Source organism: Myxocyprinus asiaticus, chromosome 29 (assembly GCF_019703515.2).
Source record: "Myxocyprinus asiaticus isolate MX2 ecotype Aquarium Trade chromosome 29, UBuf_Myxa_2, whole genome shotgun sequence".
NCBI classification, from domain to species: Eukaryota; Metazoa; Chordata; class Actinopteri; order Cypriniformes; family Catostomidae; genus Myxocyprinus; species Myxocyprinus asiaticus.
In genome coordinates, this window is record NC_059372.1 from 6,234,815 (window position 1) to 6,257,053 (window position 22,239).

The 22,239-nt window shown below is 40.2% G+C and overlaps 1 protein-coding gene across 1 annotated transcript; it reads right to left on the reverse strand.

The window, feature by feature from the left end:
• Positions 1–4,374: 4,374 nt before the first annotated feature.
• LOC127420293 (uncharacterized) lies at positions 4,375–17,980 on the reverse strand. Its single transcript, XM_051662462.1, has 8 exons — positions 17,824–17,980; positions 15,215–15,562; positions 11,691–11,714; positions 11,418–11,497; positions 8,420–8,525; positions 8,066–8,179; positions 5,159–5,350; positions 4,375–4,862 (listed from the first exon to the last, which is right to left on the reverse strand). The coding sequence occupies exons 1-8, from the start codon at positions 17,861–17,863 to the stop codon at positions 4,798–4,800; spliced, it is 969 nt and encodes a 322-aa protein (XP_051518422.1). The 5' UTR covers positions 17,864–17,980; the 3' UTR covers positions 4,375–4,797.
• Positions 17,981–22,239: the final 4,259 nt, after the last annotated feature.

The following is a 22,239-nucleotide window of genomic DNA, read 5'->3' on the forward strand; positions in this document are numbered from 1 at the left end:
CATTTCGTAATTATCTTTCCAGTAGTTACTGTGATTTTTTTCTACCCTTTTCTCCCCAATTTGGAATGCCCAATTCCCAATGCGCTCTAAGTCCTCGTGGTGGCGTAGGATGAGTCTCAGTTACCTCTGTGTCCGAGACCGTCAATCCGCGCATCTTATCACTTGGCTTGTTGAGCACGTTACAGCGGAGACATAGTGCATGTGGAGGCTCAAGCTATTCTCCGCAGCATCCACGCACAACTCACCACACACCCCACCGAAAGCGAGAACCACACATTATAGCGACCATGAGGAGGTTACCTCAACGTGACTCTACCCACCCTAGCAACCAGGCCAATTGGTTGCTTAGGAAACCTGACTGGAGTCACTCAGCACACCCTGGATTTGAACTTGCGACATATTTATATATATTTAAATATATATATATACACACTGATCATACACAACATTAAAACCACTGACAGGTGATGTGAATAACATTTATTATCTCGTTACAATTGCACCTGTCAAGGGGTGGGATATACAGTATTAGGCAACAAGTGAACAGTCAGTTCTAGCAGGAAGACTCGCAGACTTCAGTGAAATTTAAGATGACATTTATTTGATGAATATAAAACAGAAATATAATGTCTCTCTTTGGCGTAAGCCCCATCTGGTGGTCAGAAGAAGTTGTACTCGGAATCGTCATATCCTGCCGGAGATAGGAGGCAGGGGCGAGGAGCCTACCCCCGTGCAGGACGGGACTCAACCTGTGGTGGTAGGGTGGTGGAGGTTGCCGTGTTAGCACACTGAAACAGCAATGTGATAGATTGTGACAGCAATGGCTTACATGTGATTGGCTAGGAGTTACCTAGCTAATGGTGCGATGATGTACAGCCGCTAGAACTACGCTGCGCTTACATTTCTTGAAATTCATGTGTTGGAAGCAGGAAAAATGGGCAAGCGTAAGGATCAGAGCAACTTTGACAAATTGTTATGGCTGGACGACTGGGTCAGAGCATCTCCAAAACAGCAGGTCTTGTGGGGTGTTCCTGGTATGCAGTGGTTAGTGCCTATCAAAAGGGGTCCGAGGAAGGACAACTGGTGAACCGGTGACAGGGTCATTGGCGCCCAAGGCTCACTGATGCACGTGGGGAGCGAAGGCTAGCCCATCTGGTCCGATCCCACAGAAGTGCTACTATAGCACAAATTGCTGAAAAACATAATGCTGGCTATGATAGAAATATGTCACAACACACAGTGCATCACAGCTTGCTGCGTTTGGGGCTGCATAGCCGCAGACCGGTCAGAGTGCCCATGCTGACCCCTGTCCACCACCAAAAGCACCTACAATGGGCACGTGAGCATCAGAACTGGACCATGGAGCAATGGAAGAAAGTGGCCTGGTCTGATGAATCATGTTTTCTTTTTAGATCATGTGGATGGCCGGGTGCGTGTGTGTCGTTTACCAGGGGAAGAGATGACAGCAGGATGCACTATGGGAAGAAGGCAGGCCAGCGGAGGCTGTGTGATGCTCTGGGCAATAATCTGCTGGGAAACCTTGGGTCCTGGCATTCATTTGGATGTTACTTTGACATGTACCATCTACCTAAAGATTGTAGCAGATCATGTACACCCCTTCATGGCAACGGTATTCCCAGATGACAGTGGCCTCTTTCAGCAGGATAATGCGCCCTGCCACACTGCAAAAATTGTTTAGGAATGGTTTGTGGAACATGACAAAAAGTTCAAGGTGTTGACTTGGCCTCAAAATTCCCCAGATCTCAATCTGATTGAGCATCTATGGGATGTGCTGGACCAGCAAGCCCAATGCATGGAGGCCCCACCTCACAACTTACAGGACTTAAAGGATCTGCTGCTAACGTCTTGGTGCCAGATACCACAAGACACCTTCAGAGGTCTTGTGGAGTCCATGCCTCAACGGGTCAGAGCTCTTTTGGTGGCACGAGGGGGACCTACACAATATTAGGCAATGTTGTGACTGATCGGTATGTGTGTATGTATATATATATATATATACAGTATATATACATACACACACTATAAATTAATTGTAAAGTACTTCTTTTTTATGTATTTTCTTCGAGAGTTTCACCCAATCACTAAGGGACTGTCAGAAATGTTGCAGCTGAAATACGTGATGTTCAGGCTAATATGGGACCGTTGGCAACCCTTTATTCTGACATGAACTTTAGTGTTTTTATTAGAAAATCCTAAAAATGCTTTGAAATGCTACAAAAAGTGCTAAACATAATTGAAAATGAAACAACTGCTAAAACAAGCCTAAGCTGGTTTGACTGTTTTCAGCTGGTCTTCCAACCTGGTCATTTTGCTGGTTTTAGAGGTTTTGGGCACTTGAAAGATGGTCAGGCTGGGAGAACAGTTTAAACCAGCTACGAGCAGCTTAAACAAGCTAAGACCAGCCAAACCAGCTTAAGCCCAAAGTATTCTTCGGTTAGACGCAGACGCCTAAGGCCCTGGAATACTTAATTTTTCGGCAGTCCGGATCGGATCGCACTTGGTCAACCACGTCGCCTTTCAAAATATACTCTTTTGACTGAGAGTGAATATGCACTACGACTGTATTTTACTACAACTGACAAAATTATTTGCACTAATTAGTGGGTCCACAAGGTCTCAAGGTCTCACAATTGAGCCTTTGCTTTCACGAAGAGGCTTTAGAAGATGTAATCACCGATAAACGACAGGAGACGAAGGTGGAAACAACAACAACAACAGCTGATGTGCACTTCAAGAGCGCTTGTGTGAGGAGGTCAGGAGATACCTTTGTAAAACTCGAGTCTGAAGGACTATAAAGACATTTTTATGGCTCTAAATTCCTAAAGAGAAATAGTTCAGTATCTCATAGCAGATGGTAGCGCGCATGCGCCAACTGCCTGTGTATGTGCGTACAGTCAAATGGAGAATACCTCGAAAGGCTAGCGTTCTACTGTACAAAGATTCTTAGCGTTTGCGTCAAAACTGAAGTATACTTTGTCTTAGCTCTTTTTTTCAGCAGGGGATACACACTCCATTGTATTACCCCTTATGAAAATCGAGAGTTCATGGCAAATTCGCCGCAAATTAGCCACTGACAATTTTCACATGCAAATGAGCTTTGCGGCAAACTTGCAGCAAATTGTCCATTGTTGCAAAAGGTTTGCCGGAGGTCCACCACTACCGGCGGAGAGCTGCAAACTTCAGGCAAACATTTGTGGTGAATTAAAAGCTTATTTGCATGTGAAAATTACAAGCGACAAATTTGCTGCAAGTTTGCGGCAAGTTTAGATTTTTTTTGTAAGGGACATTCGGACTATTCAGACATCTGAAAATGTATACAAACATTGGACATCAATATTTACCCAGGAAGACAGCACACCCCAACATCAGTGTGTGTTTTGTTGTCTTAAGAGGTTTAACTTTTGCTTCTTTTAAACTTCCATGTTTCCGGAATGTCTCTGTTTTGACCCGGTCCCTTGAGTTGAGGTCTATAGGATGCAGATAGTCCTGTACAAGCATGTTTGTATAGCTAGTAAGCATGTGTGTGTGTGGTCTGAGAAAGTGTGTATGAAATGTGTTTCCATCTGTTCTCTCGCCTTTGCTGTCTGCTGAAGATAAAATATGTGATGCCAAGAGCATAAACTACAACAACAAAACCCAAAATGGAAGCCAGGACTACTTTGCCTCTTCCTTGGAGAGAACGGTGTAAACCATGTGAACACACCACTGTCATCCAGCATTCACCTGCCTAGAAAAAGTTAGCTATATGGATGAACAAAACTGAACATAAACATATCCGTCTTCATTTCTGTCTATTGCAGCTCACTCAAACACCAGCAGAGAGTGCTATCTCACATCATTTTAGCAGTGACCACACAGTAAGGGAATTTTTTTTATGGCACCTGGTTCTTAAAAAAACATTCTTAAACCAACAGACTTAGGTAGTCTAAGTCTTATTTTTTCCTTCACCTGTACTTCTTGTTTTAAGGACTCAGTGACTGTGTGTAATTTTGTACATCTTATTGATCACAGTTTTAGCACAATGTGTGGACTTTTCAGGCGGTCCCTTACCCACCCTCCACAGTATTAGCACGTTTTAGCACAATGTGTTGACTTTTCAGACGGTTCCTTACCCACTATAAGCAAAATTTCCAACTTATATCAATGTTAAATTGGTGATCTGGAAGGATTTCACCATGACGCCATCTGACCAGGCTTAAATTCGGGACACATCATTTCATCTATAAATACAGGACGATCCCCTATTTTACGGGATGGGTGGCAACCCTAGCAGATGTTAATTAAAATGCGATGCTTTCCAGAATGTTTTAATTTTTTTATTTTTTTATTTTTTTATTTTTACAGATACGGAAAATGCTCGCGCTATAAAACTATAGTAAAATAGTAATTAAATTGAACTACTATGAAAGTATGTATAATTAACATTGCTCTCAACTCGTCCACCATGTTGGGGGAATTTTTCGCAATGAATTCTAGGAGTGTCTTTTCTGTAAATAATAATACATGCAAATGCTACCTTGGATTTTGGAAAAAAGAAGGTGTTTATCAAATAATCTTTAATTAACATTTGTAAAGTAATTTTTTATTTTTTATTTATTTTTTTTTTTTTTACACAAACTTCATCAAATGATTCCATGGATATGTCAGTTATGTACAGTATACAGTTTCCATTTACAGTAGATGAAAGTATGAACTATGTTCTCCTGAGCAGATGTAGATATAGATTTAATATTGGTATCAAGGTCCTGACATCTCGGCTGCCATTTGGGAAGACTATTATGCGTGTTCCCTTGGCTCGTCTAGATTAATTTCGGTAAACAGCTCCTCTGCTGCTCCTCTCCCTGTAATACACAAAACACACATTACAAATGTCAACCTACACACAATATATGCATATACCTATACTCATTTTACACTAAACACACACTCATATCTCTGAGACACTTCTAAAAATGTATAATTTGGCATAGATTTAATATTTCTATCTGTTAAGTATGAAATCAGTTGTTCTGGAGAATTAACGCCTACCCACCCACAGATACACATACATATGGGAAAGTGTATATCTGTTTGGAATGTCATGTCAATAACCCAAATACATAAGAATCGACTTTGCTGTATTTTTGTCTGAACTGACCAGCATTGGTTACATTATTGTTGTTTTCATTTTGCACAGCATCACTGCTGTGGACTGTTGTTGAACTGTTCATCTCAGATTCTCTGCCGATCAGATCCAGATCCAGATCCAGATTAAACTCCACTTTCTTCATTGGCGGAGTGAAGCTGGGGCTCGAGGAAAAACTGTTCTCTTCTGGAACATTCTGCTGTTCTTTAAGATAATGGATAGAAAGACTTTGTCATGACCATGGAAAACATTAAAGTATAGGTCGACTGATTTATCATTTTTGCCGGTTAATCGGCACCGATATTTGCTTTTGGAACCATCGTTTATCAGCAGAAATCAACATCGACAGTTTTTTTGTTTCTGTAGGCAGCGTGCTTGTAACGTGTGCTGGCTGCTGGCAATGATGATGAAGACGAAGATGATGAGAACCCAAGTGCAGTTTTAATTACAGAACGTGAAATCCAAAAACCCTAACTAAATATAAACATGAACATGGCTTGACTAAAAACTTGACTTGACAATAAACGTGGCCTGACATAAACTTCTACACTCACATTCAATACTTGACATCTACACAATGGAAAACATGAGGCTTAAATACAAGACATGGGAGAACATAAACCAATGAACAAACAGAACTCATAACAAGCTAATTAAACAATAAACCAATGAAAACATGACACATGAACATGGAGGGAAAACAGAAATCACATGACAAGGGAAATAGGAAAACATGACATGAAACAGGAACTTGAGGCGTGGGGCGTGGCGTGGTGAGAAAGGGCGAGGGGCATGGGACCAGGGCAAAGTCCGTGGGGGGTGAAGCCATGAGAGGCTCGAGGGGCGGAGCCATGGAAGGTGGAGCCGTGAGAGGCTCGAGGGGCAGAGCCATGGAACATGGTGCCCGGAGAGTAGCCGAAGACTCGAAGGGCCAGGGTGGAGCCGATGGCAGGGAGGACCAAGGCGGTGCTGGAGGCTCGGAGGAGCAAGGCGGAGCTGAGGGATTGGAAGACTGAGGTGGAGCCGGTGGGACTGAGGACCAAGGTGGAGCCGTAGGGAAGGAGGTCCCCGGTGAAGCTGACAGATCGGAGGGACGAGGCGCAGCCAGAGGATCGGAGAGCCAAAGCGGAGCCAGGTGACCGACAGACCAAGGAGGAGCCGGAGGGACATGGGACCCCGGCAAAGCCGACAGGCTGAAGGACCGCAGTGGAGCCGAGGGAACGCAGAGCTGAGGCAATGTCGAGGGACTGACAGGCCAAGGCGAAGTCCAGGGCTCGGAGGGTCCAGGCGGGGTCGGAGGGCCGAAGGTTCCCCTTGCCTGCTCAGGAGAACTAAGGGTGGGTATAAGGGTGGGAACCATCTCCAGGTCCCACTGCTCAGGTGTTGCTGTGACGTGGCATGGAGCAGGCTGAGGCGTTGCTGTGACGTGGCATGGAGCAGGCTGAGGCGTTGCTGTGACGTGGCATGGAGCAGGCTGAGGCGTTGCTGTGACGTGGCATGGAGCAGGCTGAGGCGTTGCCGTGACGTGGAACTCTGGCTCGGCGTCGGCCATGACGTGGAACTCTGGCTCGGCGGCGGCCATGTCGTGGAACTCTGGCTCGGTGGCGGCCATGACGTGGAACTCTGGCTCGGCGGCGGCCATGGCGTGGAACTCTGGCTCGGCGGCGGCCATGACGTGGAACTCTGGCTTGGCGGCCATGACGTGGAACTCTGGCTCGGCATCCGCCTCCCCCACAGTGAACGGGGAACCAATGAACCGTAGGGCGAGGTCGATATATTGAGCCAGGCTGAGGGAACTGCGACCGCCAGGCATCAAAAAAGAAATGGACTCATTCAGTCCAAATCTAAAACAGTCTTTGAGGGCAACCTCATTAAAGTCCACCTGGCTAGCTAGACTGCAGAAGTCCTCAACATAGTCCTCCAGGGGACGATTCCCCTGACGTAGGCGCAGAAGTAAAACTGCTGGGTTCATGGTTGGTCAAGTATTCTGTAACGTGCGCTGGCTGCTGGCAATGATGATGAAGACGAAGATGATGAGAACCCAAGTGCAGTTTTAATTACAGAACGTGAAATCCAAAAACCCTAACTAAATATAAACATGAACATGGCTTGACAAAAAACTTGACTTGACAATAAACATGGCCTGACATAAACTTCTACACTCACATTCAATACTTGACAACTACACAATGGAAAACATGAGGCTTAAATACAAGACATGGGAGAACAAACCAATGAACAAACAGAACTCATAACAAGCTAATTAAACAATAAACCAATGAAAACATGACACATGAACATGGAGGGAAAACAGAAATCACATGACAAGGGAAACAGGAAAACATGACATGAAACAGGACCTAGAATTTCAAAATAAAAGACATGAATCAACAGAATACACATGACAGTGCTAGACTAGGACTGAAGCCTCTGGATTAATCGGTTATCGGTCAAGTATTGAATGTGAGTGTAGAAGTTTATGTCAGCTCAAATGACCCATTCATTCCCCTTCCAAGGTTAATATTACATTGGATAACAGTAACCACCAAGAGAAGCTCTTAGTAAAATATGAGTATATTTAAAATTGATATTTTCCTCCATTCTATCCAATGTCTTTACATAGCCTGTGTTCTGAGATTGCTTTATTTGTGAAGGATACATGCGATTCTGCCTTAGATTTTTGTCAAAACAACAGCCCTGTATGGAACAGCCTTTTTGTCTACAAATGCTGTCTATGTAGGTAGCCAACTACTCAGTGGGGGTTCTAGCTTGTATGGCGCCCTGTGCGAAACCCGCTTCAACACGCCCCCAAAGTTGTTGGTGCCTCGTGCCCCCCCGCAAGATGCCTAAGTCGCCCATGCCTAAATCTGCTACTGCAACTACTGTTTGTAAAAGAGCAAAGTTTGACTTGGTCTTTACCATTTTCAGAAGCAGGTGTTTGTTCAGTTTTCTCTCCTGTGCACCCGTTGGCTATCGGACTGGTCTTCTCCTCTGATTTGTCTTCTTGTATGTAGTCCAGACACACCGGCAAATCTGAACAGAGACACATACGGAGAGATTAACGGAAACTAACAGGTTGATATTTAATTATTGACCAGAGAGACAGCAAAAATATTACAGACAAATAAATCATGTTGAGCAGTTAAGAATAATTTCTTCCTCACTTAAAGTGTGCTGAACTTCACTGATACTCTGTTGTGTGACTGTAATGTGAGTAAATTTGGTCATATACAGCGGTATTTCAAATATTAATTTGTGTCGAATTATTCTTGCCTTTGTTGGTTTGTTCATAGCTTGCACCTTGCTGTTCCACGCTCCTGAGCGGAGTATCATAGTCATTGGAAGGGCCGCTGGCACGAGTAAGGTCAAACGAGTAACTCTACAATGAGAATTGGAGGTTAGATAGGTGCTGAATGACACTGATTGATGAAACTGTCACCATAGTAATAGCTATTATATTTCCTTATCGATGACAAACTAACAAACAAAATTACTGACAAGAAATTGATCATTTTAGACATAGTCATTTAAGTGAATATAAGCAAACTTCTGTCAATGTTCAGTTTCTAATCACTGACTATGTTGCAAACCTTAGTGAGCTGCCTACCTAGACTGCATCATAGGTGTGCTCACAAAGAACGCCCTTTTCCTTACTCCGTTTAAAGGGGTAAGAGAAAGCGGTTTAACACACCCAGGTTATGTAGCCATGTAAATGCATTTGCGGCATTCTTACAGGTTTTTGTAGAGGACACATGTGAGTGGAACAGACCGGATAACTAACATCATAGGATAGAGCCCAACACCATGTCAACACAGTGGAAAGAATTCAACATTTCTGGGAGTACAGTGGGAAAAAGGAAAATCACATTCACTCTAAAATATACCGATTTATACACACCAATGTAAAATATTGACAGTCCCTCATGTCCACTTACAGTATATGCACTCAAGTACACTGGGGGAATCCCAGAGTTTTAGGCAAGAGGGAAACCCCACTGTTGCAGCACAATTCCACTGCATGTCGAGATGGAAAGTTAAGTAAAAAAACACAGCAACAACTCTAGAAAGTAAAGCAAAGCAACTGAGAATAAAATAGCGAAGTCTTCCTCAGATCCCGTGTTTGTTTTTTTAATCAAGCTTTGCAGAAAATTATGTTGCTGTGGAGAAAGCTGCTTACTAACTAGCCGCGTGTATACAGGAGTAAAGAGAAAGGCGCGGACACAGTGTATGTAAAAGAGAACGCCTCTTTCCAGCCTTAAGCAGCTTTCTCGCAATAAAGGGCTTTCTGGTATCTTTGTAAACGAGCTCACCTACTCTAAACAGTAGGCAGCAAAATGACGCTGCTTTAGGCCAAAAACATACTTTACACAAGTACGCGTATACAGATGCAAGCGCTTGGCCAACGCATTACTGATGCGCTGTCCGGTTCAATGGTGGTGGTGGTGTAATGGGCTAAGGTACGGAACATGAAAGCAGAAGGTTGCTGGTTCGGTCCCCACAGCCACCACCATAGTGTCCTTGAGCAAGGCACTTAACTCCAGGTTGCTCCGCGGGGATTGTCCCTGTAATAAGTGCACTGTAAGTCACTTTGGATAAAAGCGTCTGCCAAATGCAGAAATGTTAACATATGGCGGTAACAAACCTCAGTACTCAAGGGGGCGATAGTTACCTTCAAAAGTCTTCATTAAAACTGGATGTGTTATTATTCAGGCAAGTTGCTATAAATATATGACTTGCACAGCAATATTCCCTTCAAACTGTTGCTCCGCCAGGACAGTTATTGACTTGAAAGAGAAAACTTACTGTAGAAGCGGACAGTTCACACTAATCTTGCTATAGCGCACCTTGTTTTAATGTACGAAATCGAGCTTTCGTAACTAGAAGCATCTTTGTTAACGTACTTGTATAGAGTATGTTTCAGCCTTTAGGGGATGTTTAGACTGAATGTGTTCTTGCACTAAAAAAGCTAGAAGGGCAAAAATTTGAACAGAATGATGGTGTCTTGAGGCACATTTTAAAATGACGTGGCGTGGTATCTAAAAAACATGTTGCTCCTGCGCGAGACACTGAAAACAGCGAAATCCGTGCAACGGTCAAAGACGTCAATCTAGTGCATGTTCACTAGGGATGTCATAAAATATCAATATATATCGTAAATTGATCGGCACGTTATTTTATCACTATTTTTTTGAGGCATCAATATATTAAAATGCCGATATTTAAATTAGAAGCCAAATATGTGTGCTTTCCAATTCACTCAGCTGGCCTCTGTTTAACAGTCTGGTGTAATAGTGTTGGAAATCTATGCGAGTTGCGTTCATGGCACTGCAGAATTTTGATGCCGAGCATTGGCGGTGTGTGCGTACCTTTGTAGAAAATAATTGTTATGAATTTTAGAACGTGCCATGTAGTCCAACAGACGCGTCCGGTGTGCGACCCTCTTAAATTTACCCTGCCGCTCACATTTTACCAAAGTTGTGTTGAGAAATATGTTTGAAAATACAAAAATGATTGTGCAACATGCAGCCCTATTTATATCTGAAACCCCCCCAGATATATCGATAATCATCGGGAAAATCTTCAGATTATCGATGCATGAAAAAGGCATTGATCCCAAGCCTAATGTTTACATAGAAAAACTCTTAAAAACAGAGCATATTGGCACAAAACATCTTCCTTGTGAATGGCCCCTTATAAAACATCTAGTTTCGTAAAAAAAAAAAATCTAAGGCAGCATCATATGCTGTACATCTTTTGTGGATAAGACAATCAAAGTACACACTGCAACAAGCTCAGATTCGATAGAAATGCCAATTACATTTTATTCAGTCATGGAAATTATTTCTAAAAAGTAATTCCATTTAAAAATGCATTATTTCATCCAATATTTGTGTTCTGTAAATTTTTAAATGCATATTAAGAGTATCGTGTAGTTAGCTTAGCAATATGCTAACATATTGTGCTAAATAGTCCCGCCCACTTTGAAATCTTATTGGTCCAAATCCTGCTCTACATCGCTGTATGGTATATTAAACATCACATATCTTCTGATTGGCTGAGATTGTGTCATGTTATGCAGCAGTTTCGTGTTTAGTGTTGAAAGACAAATAATTACCTCTGGAAACTTCGTCGCATTGTGCCTGTTTCGGACACAGTGTTAGACCGTAGAAGACGAGCGAGGCGACTCAATAAGGTTTGGAGCCAATATTTCCACACACACAAAAAAATAGATGAAATTGAATGGAAATTTAAATGAAAAATAAAGTCTTACCCTTCCTTTCTTTCTCAGAAAATACAAGATTCCAAGAAGAATAATGATAAGAATCAGAATGAAGATCAAAATGATGATGCCTGTGAAATCATATGGATATTTGTTGTTATGGTTTTCAGTGTACAGTGAAAATTGGCATTATTTCAAAGTAGAAATGTGCAATTAATGTGAAAATACAGACAGTGTTTCAAGGTGCATTTACAAGGACATTAAGACAGAAAGAGTGGACATCTGTCTTATACTGTCTGTGTGTAGAGAATCAGGCAGGCTCACCTCCTGTGTATTGTCCTGAATTATCTGCAAAAAAGAAGCAAACAGTTTACAACAAACTAACAAACACCCCATCAGAAATACTGACAATACGCTGAGAAATAGTCGAGTTAGTCTGAATCATATTATTATGATGAAATCATGTTTTAAAAAGCAGTTAACTTTGGTATGAGTGCATTGAAAGTTCATCCAAAAAATGAAAAATATGTCATAATTTACTCGCCCTCATAGAACCTTTCAAAACCTGCAGAAGTTTAGCAGAATCTCTGTGCAGCTCTTTTCCATATAGTGAAAGTGAATGGGGGCCGAGGCTGTCAATCTCCAAAAAAGCGCCTTAAAGCATAATAAAAGGAGCCCATGTGACTTCCTGTCATTGAATGGAAAAGAGCAGCTTGGTCATTCTGGAACAAAGAAAGTCTGCAGGTTTTAAAAGGTTCAATGAGGGTGAAAAAATGATGACAACATTTTCATTTTTGGGTGCTCTATCCCTTTAATTAAGAGCAGAGACATGTTCCTGATTTGAGTGTGCAATCAAAAGGTAAGAGACTTGCAGAAAACTCTCACCCACCCACACACACACACATTAAACTGCTCGGATCTCAGAGTAACACTAAAACTGCCCCTTGACACTCTGTACACTGTGAACACCTTTTCAAACCTTGTCAGAAACATTTGGTAGGTTTTAGTTACCGCGCCATTGAAAAACATAATCACAATATGTAAAAATTGTGCCAAATATAAAATTACACCACAGACTAGTGTAGCTGTCAAATTTGACCCCAAAATAAAAAGAAAGAATTAACAATTATACTTTGCTTAAAGAAAATGAAACCTATTTATAAGACTTTTAAGATTTTTTTTATATATTTGTTTATTTTTGGGATTGTGACATTATGTTAATAACAAATAAGACCCCTCAAACCCTAATGCAGTCTCATTCTCTTACATCTACTGTAATGCGAAAACAATACCAATATATTATTTAACCCTTAAATGCATATCTATTCTCTTAAGAATAGTGTAACTGGGGGCTTGGGTATCTCAGCGAGTATTGATGATGACTAACACCCCTGGAATCGCGAGTTTGAATCCAGGGTGTGCTGAGAGACTCCAGCCAGGTCTCCTAAGCAACCAAATTGGCCTGGTTGCTAGGGAGGGTAGAGTCACATGGGGTAACCGCCTCGTGGTCGCTATAATGTGGTTCTCGCTCTCAGTGGGGAGCATGGTGAGTTGTGCGTGGATGCCGCGGAGAATAGCGTGAAGTCTCCACACGCGCTAGGTCTCTGCGAAAACACTCTCAACAAGCCACGTGATAAGATGCGCGGATTGATGGTCTCATTGGCGGATTGTCACTACGCCACCATTGGGAATTGGGCATTCCAAATTAGGGAGTAAAGGGGAGAGAAAAAAAGGGAAAAAAGAATGGGTTAACAAACAAAAACAAAAACAAAAACAAAAAAAAATTGCAAAACATATACCATATATATATTTTAAATGCTTCATTACCAAAAGTAATCCATGTCCATAAATCATATTTTTATGATTATTTCATATCTATATACGTTTATTATCACAGGATATCTATTTCTTTGTGTAAGACAAATGAGTGCTATATTTAGATAAATGACTACTATGTCACATTAATTGTCTGTATGACAATGGCAAATTATCAGTATTCAATATGCGTGTACACAGGGGTGCAAAAATGGGGTGTGCAACGCATAGGGGGTGCCACACGAGGGGGGGGGGGTGTTAGATGGTCCCTTACCCACATTAAGCAACATTTACAACGAACATCAATGTTAAATTAACGATCTTGAACGACTTTGTTGTAACACCATCTGACCATCTGATTCGATACGGGACACGACTTTCCGTCTTTAAAAATGGAAGGATCCCGTATTTTACGGGACGGGTGGTAACCCTAACAGACACACAAACGCATACACACACACACACACACACTCTCGCTCTAACACACACACACTCTCTCTCATACACACACAAACACACACACACATGTTGTTATTTGTGGTTTATAAGGACTCTCCATAGACATAATGATTTTTATACTGTACAAACTATCTATTCTATCACCTAACCCTACCCCTAACCCTAACCCTCACAGAAACCTTTTGGCATTTTTGCCAGATTTACAAAAACATCGTTTAGTATGTTTTTTAAGCCGTTTCAATTATGGGGACACAAGGGATGTCCTCATAAACCACCTTTATAGCATAATACCCTCGTAACTACTAGTGTATAACCTAAACAAATGTCCTCTTATACTACCAAAACCAAACCACACACACACACACACACACATATACACTTGCAGCCAATTGGTACTATAATTCACCAAAGTGGCATTCAGCTGATCACAATGTATATTCAGGACATTACTGATGTAAAAAACAGCACCATCACTATTTGAAAAAAGTCATTTTTGATCAAATCTAGACAGCCACCATCACTCCAACACTTTATCCTTGAGTAATCATGCTAAATTGCTCATTTGGAGCTAGAAAATCACTTGCCATTATATCAAACACAGCTGAAAGATATTTGGTTTGTTAAATGAAGCTTAACATTGTCTTTGTGTTGTGTTAACATTTCTTGCCAAACAACTGTTTGGCAAGAAAAGAAACTCGTCAGTCAATCATTGTTTTGAGGAATGAAGGCTATACAATGCTTGAAATTGCCAAAAACTGAAGATTTCATACAAAGGTGTACACTACAGTCTTCAAAGACAAAGGACAACTGGCTCTAACAAGGACAGAAAGAGACGTGGAAGGCCTGATGTACAACTGTTAGGATGATAAGATACAAATCCTTTTTTTTTTACTGTTTACTACAACCAAGCAAATCAGTGGATCTCTGCAGCAATCTACTGGTTATAGTTGTAATTTCAGGTCATTTTAATAAAAAGAATTAAAAAAAAACCAGTAGACGGCAGTAATTTGCCCCTAATGCATGACATATTTTTCATATTTTCTCCATGAAATATTGTCAGCAGGACTTTTCATTTCTTTCTTGTGTTATAAGTGGTGATCTGGCACTGGATTGTTATTTTGAATGTTATACCAGGGCAGAATAGGACCGGGAACTCTTTTACTAAAGGCGAAAACTTTACTACAAGATCAGTCGGTCACCGAGTGGGACTTTAGTGGACTAACAAAATCCCTGGACCAACAGTTGCAGATATAAGGATAAAGTTATCAAATGAATTATGTAATTAATGCATACATAATTAATTATGTATATTGGAGCGCTTGAGTTGGTCATCAAGAATGACTATTTATCAAGACTATATTAATACATTTTCCACCTAATTAATATTCATGAACTTTGTGAAGTCACAAACCCCCCTGCCCCAAAAAACTGTCCCCACCACAACCAAGGTAAACACTAGTAAACACTACAGTGAGCATAAATCTAAACCACCAAACAAACTACCACAAATCACAACCAGTGCTGCAAACTTCAAATCGTTTAATCAGCTTTGAGAATTACGATGTTCCTCTAACCTTTGCTGATCTTAGGATTGAACTTGTTCACGTGTACATGGTGTGGGGTACTCTCTGGACGTCCTGTTGAATGGAATGGTGGTAAGAAATTGCCGGTTGTTGTGATGGTGGCACTGCCCTCCTCTGAATATTCATTGTCATCATCATTGGAATCTTCTGTCTGTATGTTTGTCGTTTGCTCTGTGATTGTTCCAGTAGAATCATTTCTGACCGTTGTTGATTCTGCTATTAAAGCAGTGATGGTCGATATGATTGAGGTCGCAGTGGTTGATTCTTCTGAAGAGGATGATGATGATGATGAAGATGATGGTGTGGAGAACATCCCATAATCACACAGGAGAAGAGCAACTGAAAAACATAATAAAAAATGACCCAGTAAATATATATATATATATATATATATATATATATATATATATATATATATATATATATATATATATATATATATAAATAATGCTATCTGCAGATCTTTCATAGATAATGATACATAACTAAAAGGTAACACTTTATTTGACAGTGTTCTTGTTACACATATTACATATACTGACTATAGTAATAACATAATTATGCATAATTGCAGGCAACTAACCCTAAATCTATAGTAAGTACAAGTTGTTAATTAGTAACAATCAGTAATTACTTGAGTAATTACACTGTAACAAGGACACTGTAAAATAACGATTCACATTCTTTGTGCATATCGCCACCTACTGGGCAGGGAACAGAATTTATAGTAAAAAGTACTATAACTAAAACTCAGATATTGATCATTTTCTCACCCACACCTATCATATCGCTTCTGAAGACATGGATTAAACCACTGGATTACTTATATGCTGCTTTTATGTGCTTTTTGGAGCTTCAACGTTTTGGTCACCATTCACTTGCATTGTATGGACCTACAGAGCTGAAGTTTTCTTTTAAAAATCTTTATTTGTAGGGGGGGTCTGGGTAGCTCAGTGTAAAGACGCTGGGTACCACTCCTGGAGTTCACTAGTTTGCTAGTTCGAATCTAGGGCATGATGAGTGACTCCAGCCGGGTCTCCTAAGCAAACAAATTGGCCCAGTTGCTAGGGAGGGTAGAGTCATGTGGGGTAAGCTCCTAGTGGTCGCTATAATGTGGTTCATTCTCAGTGGGGCGCATGGCAAGTTGTGCGTGGATGCTGCGGTGGATTACGTGAAGCCTCCACACACGCTATGTCTCCATGGTAACACGCTCAACAAGAGATTCGTCCTCCGCCACCCAGACTGAGGTGAGTCTCTACGCCACCACGAGGTTTGTGTTCAGCAGAAGAAAGTATATCATACACAACCCTAAACCTATAGTAAGTACAAGTTGTTAATTAGTAATAATCAGTAATTACTTGAGTAATTACACTGTAATAAAGTGTAACCGACAATTTTAAGAAACTGGTAAATAGGACAGTTATTAAGTCTGTATTGTTCTCAATTTACTGCTTGTTCAATTTACTTAAAGTAAACTTTGAATAAGCTAAAGCAGCACACATATAAAACATTTTGTCACTAATTGATTTCATTGTGTTTTAATAATAATTAATTATAATTGTCTTTATTTATCACACATTATACATTTGCACATATACAGCGAAATTCTTTTTTTCACATATCCCAGCTAGGCTGGGGTCAGAGTGCAGGGTCAGCCATGATACGGCGCCCCTGGAGCAGATAGGGTCAAGGGCCTTGCTCAAGGGCCCAACAGTGGCATCTTGGTGGTGCTGGGGCTTGAACCCCAACCTTCTGATCAGTAACCCAGAGCCTTAACCGCTGAGCTACCACTGCCCCTACCATTTTATCCATTTACATTTTGTAAAATGGAAGCTTACTTAATCAATTTGAGTTGAGACTACATGAATACTTTTTTGTGGTGTTAATGTACGAGTGCTGCGTAGCTTTATAAGCAGTTGCTATTAAATTGACAGTGCAACAGTCTCACTGCAAAATTGGATCAACATAAAACCTTAGTAGATTGAGTCTGACAAACCTAATAAAGTTGAGTGTACTACTATAGTACATTAATTTGACCTAATCCAACTAAGCTATGTTGGCTCAATAAAACTGACTTAATCTGAATGAGAGACATTAAATTGCTTGTTAAAACTTTCCACAATTCAGTTAAGGGTGATGACTTTATTTATAAGTGCAATTAAAAAAATAAAGTGTATAACGTGTTTAACGTGTTTAAGCTTATACAGCAAATCAGTTCAGCTTTTAAATTTACATGTTCAACACTTGGAAACAACCCAGAAGATAACGTTATATTCTGTACATTCAATGAACTCAGTATCATAAAATAAAGTCTGTATAATTAGCAAGGCCTCACAAACTTTTGATCATATCATTAAGATAAAATGAACAAAAATGGCTTTTATTGTATTATTCTTTTTTTAAAGGGTGGAGATATGATTACTCTTTTTATTTTATTTTTTTTATTTTTTTTACAGTTTTAAACATTAGTGCATTAGCAAATATTGTTAAATACACTAAGGCTCATAGACTACTCTATAAAACGTTGGCTTACATCACCAATTCTTCCAAAAAATGTATTTAGTATATAACATTGAATGAAAGAATGGGAAGTAACTTACCAAAAACATGTATTAGTACACAGTACGTGTGCATCTTCATCGGTATTTTCTTCTTTGGTAGACAAAAACAGTCAAGCTCCACCAAAACTACATCAGCGCTTTCTGTTCACTGGTCTTTGTCGTCATCGTCTTCGAAACATGCAAACCACATGATGGCCTCAACAGGATGCAAGCAGCACACAAACATGCGTGCAAACATGCACCATTACTAAATGTTCAGAGGAAGTGCAACTCAATGTATTAACTGTAACCTGAAAACAAGACATTATCTGAGATTATAACATTCACCTTAACTGTTCACCTAAAACACTGTTAGCCCATTAATATTTACTATAATTAAAGCAGCTCTTTATCTCTAACCATTATGTTTGACGGATTTATTACTTTAAAAATGATGCACACCATCATTACCTGTTATATGAGGTTGAAGCACATTATTTCCTAGAGGTGCTTGTACATTTTAAGACTATTATGGCAGGATACACATGAACACATTTATAAGTAATCCAAACAAAACAAAAGTATCCAAAAAGAACAGTAACTTCAGTAGAGAAACTGTGTGTTTAGATGCATTTTGTTTATGACATTTGAAAATATATTGTGAGAGATCCAAAATCCTGCCACACCACATTTTCTACTTTTCAGCCATGTTGAAGGAGGATACAATTTTGACCTCTAGTGTCCGTGTGACGCTTTACAATTCATTTTTCAGACCATACCAATCCAAATGCCAAAGAAGAAAAACGGTTTGAAACGTTTATTTTTCATTTTTTACGGTTACTTCAAGAAAGGATAATTGTAATTTTCTCTCCTTTTTTTCAACTTTACCTTTTCTAAATTGTGACCTTCGAAATGATTTTTTAAATAATTGACTTTGCGTTGTGGGCTGTACTATTAGCACGGGGTTGTAGGTTAGGGAACGGACTGCATGTACTTTGAGGAGTAGTTTAAAAGGCTTGCTTAGGGGTCGACAACCGAAGGAACACGTGCCACTATTGGCACCCGGAGGGGTTAGCACGCGAGCAATAGCAGGAGAGTGGACAAGCCATTTGCACGACCCACTGAGCGCTAACTTGGTGCCAAGCACATGTCTACACTTTAAGTGGGTCGCGCAGGCATAAAAGGTTAGGCTTTGCGTTGTTCGCTCCATGCAGTGAGTGCTGAGGCGCTAAAACTATAAACTGATGAGCCAAAACATTATGACCGCTTGCCTATATTCTGTTGGTCCCCCTCGTGCTGCCAAAACAGTGCCGACTTGCCGAATGGACTCTACAAGACCCCTGAAGGTGTCCTGTGGTATCTGGCACCAAGACATTCGCAGCTAATCCTTCAAATCCTGTAAGTTGCGAGGTGGAAACAGATCAATATTTAAGTCCTTTTTTCTATACTATCGATCTCTACTTTCACTTTCACATTCTTTTGTTTTGACGATTCGCATTCTTTGTGCATATAGCCACCTACTGGGCAGGGAACAGAATTTATAGTAAAAAGGACTTACATATTGATCATTTTCTCACCCACACCTATCATATCGCTTCTGAAGACATGGATTAAACCACTGGATTACTTATATGCTGCCTTTATGTGCTTTTTGGAGCTTCAAAGTTCTGGTCACCATTCACTTGCATTGTATGGACCTACAGAGCTGAGATATTCTTCTAAAAATCTCTGTCTGTGTTCTGCTGAAGAAAGAAAGTCATACACATCTGGGATGGCATGAGGGCGAGTAAATGATGAGAGAATTTTCATTTTGTGGTGAACTGTCCCTTTAAAGGTATAGTTCACCAAAAAATTTAAATTCTCTCATTATTCACTTACCCTCATGCCATCCCAGATGTGTATGAGTGTCTTTCTTCAGCAGAACACTAATGAAGATTTTTAGAAGTAGATAAAGCTCTGTCAGGTCCTTATACTGGAAGTAAACGGGTGCCAGCACTTTCACGGACCAAAAGTCACATTTAGACGGCATAAAAGTAATCCACATGACTCCAGTCGATCAACGAATGTCTTCTGAAGCAAATCAATACATCTGTGTAAAAAATAAATTGATAATTATTTAAAACATTATTAACTTTTAAAAAGCGCTTCCTGCCGGCAGCTGACGCGATGTGTGACGTAAGCGTGTCGACGAGTTCACGCAAGAATTCGGAAGCGGTGCTTATTTACAACAGAAGAACGAACATCACGTGAGAGTTTGGCCATTTCAAGCAGCATCAGAGCCATAGATGGAAGAGCCGATTTAAAACATTTTAATTATCGACTTGTTTCTCACATAAACCTATCGATTCGCTTCAGAAGACATTCATTGATTGACTGCTTGTGACTTTAATGAAGATGAGATCACATTTTATGACCAATTAATGCAGAAAACCAGCTAATTCCAAAGGGTTCACATACTTTTCTTGCCACTGTATGTAAGGGATAATGTACAGTCAGCCAGTCATTATTTGAAAATGAACATGACTCGAAATGGGGGGGCTTTTGTATGGGTTTATTTTGCAATAGATACCAAAATGACTATACATTATCTCACTTATTACACAGCTAGTTACCAAATAAAAAAAAGGACATGAAGCATAGGAATCGACTTGAAATTATTATTATTACTATTGTGTGAGAAGACTTGAATTAAGGGTGTATTGTGATCTGTGTCTCTTACTCGGATATCCGGCAGGTTGTGGAAGTTGTTTCCCACTCTGACTGAGATCTTGCTGGGAGTGTAGCTCTCATCTGATTTATAATCAGCATAAATACACAGCATCTTCACAGTAGTCTTCCTCCTAACAGCACATAACAGTGAGGACTTTTTCTTTGATCCAAGATGAAAATTCCTTCAATGTCTAGAAACTTTAAGCAGTCCCAAACCCAACTACAAGCTGTAAACGGGGTGGCTGCTGGCGCAAAAAATAGAAATATAGACAAATTCAATACAGGTACAATACAAGTCTGTCAGAAGTACTAATATTTCTGTTAATCTGCCAAGCAGTTGTGGTTATTATCTGAAACAATAATCTCAAAATGGCCAAATTTCTCATAGATTTGTTATATTTATTGTTTGAGTCTCTCTGTGTCTCTACCTGAACTGAATGTTCACCAGCTGTGGCCGAGATCCATCAGACTGCCAGTATGTCTCCAGATTTTCATCTCTGGTGGCGGTTGCCATGGTTACTGAAGAGCGAAAAGGAGGACAGATGAGTTTAACCCTTTAAGCTGTAAGGACATCGTAATGTGTTCTAGCCGAAACGACTTGAGCAAAACATAATACAGTACTCACTAAGACCTTGTTTATAGCTGGTATTTGTTTTGTTCAATGATTCAAAATAAAATGACTCACATCTTAACATGTCTCTGTTTATTGACTGATTGCACATTACATGGTCTTGTACCTCTGTTTCTCAAACCATTTGTAGCATTTACTGTAACACAGAGCCATCTACTGGATTCTTGAAGAACAACGGGTATTGTAATTAATGCACTTCATCATAGTATTAAGATGGATCTCAGGTGATCCGATCACATGAGGTCAAGCGAGACACATCGCTTTTGGTCGTGCAAATGCATCTCGTGTGAGCACTTGTGATCGGTGTTTGAGGGGAGAGTTTAATGGTGGCATATATAATCACTACATCATAAATTAATAAACCAGAGAAATGTCACAAAATACAAAGAAGCATGGAAACATGGTGCACCAGGTATGGCTCAAATTTTATCTACTGTAAGTGCACACGAGAACACTGAAGAAGATCCATAAAGATCTCGTATATGTATATGTAAGCTATTTTTCCGATCGGACAGTTATTTCCTTTTAAAGCCATGTGTCACCAGAGTCATGAACAGTTTAAACTCTTGATTTAGCGCAGCAGTTGATTGACAGATAAGAAGGGGCACTTCGCTGCATCCCGGACAGTGTTTACAGCGTTTCAAATGATTTTTTTGACTACCTCCGTATTTATTTATTATTTTTATTTTTTTGTGATTCAGTCACAAAAGGTTTTGCACCCTATTTACACCTGTATATAGTGCTGATCACTTGTCATCGGATCATCTGAATTACATCCTAATACCAGCTGAAATTGGGGTCTAAATGACCGCTGCCTACATTAGCGAATGCAACTGAATGACATCCGGCGGAAGTTCATCCCATATCCGTTTCCCCAGTAAGACCCCCAGGAATAAGGTAGATTTTGCAACCAAGGTACTTGAGGATTATCTTATTTATATACCATAATATTTACGTGATAGTCCCAAGTAACTTCAAAAATACAAATGTTATCATCGTGAAAGTATTACCATGGTAAAAATGTTGTAAAGACATGTACCCTATCATCTAACAACAGAAAATTAATTTACTCAATGTTTTTAGAGTTTAATTGCTCACCAGAACTCACAAACATGGCAATTTCTGTCTTCTCACTT

Coding starts and splice junctions, on each gene's coding strand:
- LOC127420293 (XM_051662462.1), bottom strand. CDS start 17,863: ATGAAGATGCACACGTACTGTGTACTAATACATGTTTTTG. Junction 15,563..17,823: donor TGTACTAATACATGTTTTTG/GTAAGTTACTTC, acceptor TATGTTTTTCAG/TTGCTCTTCTCCTGTGTGAT. Junction 5,351..8,065: donor AACACCTGCTTCTGAAAATG/GTAAAGACCAAG, acceptor ATTATCTTAAAG/AACAGCAGAATGTTCCAGAA.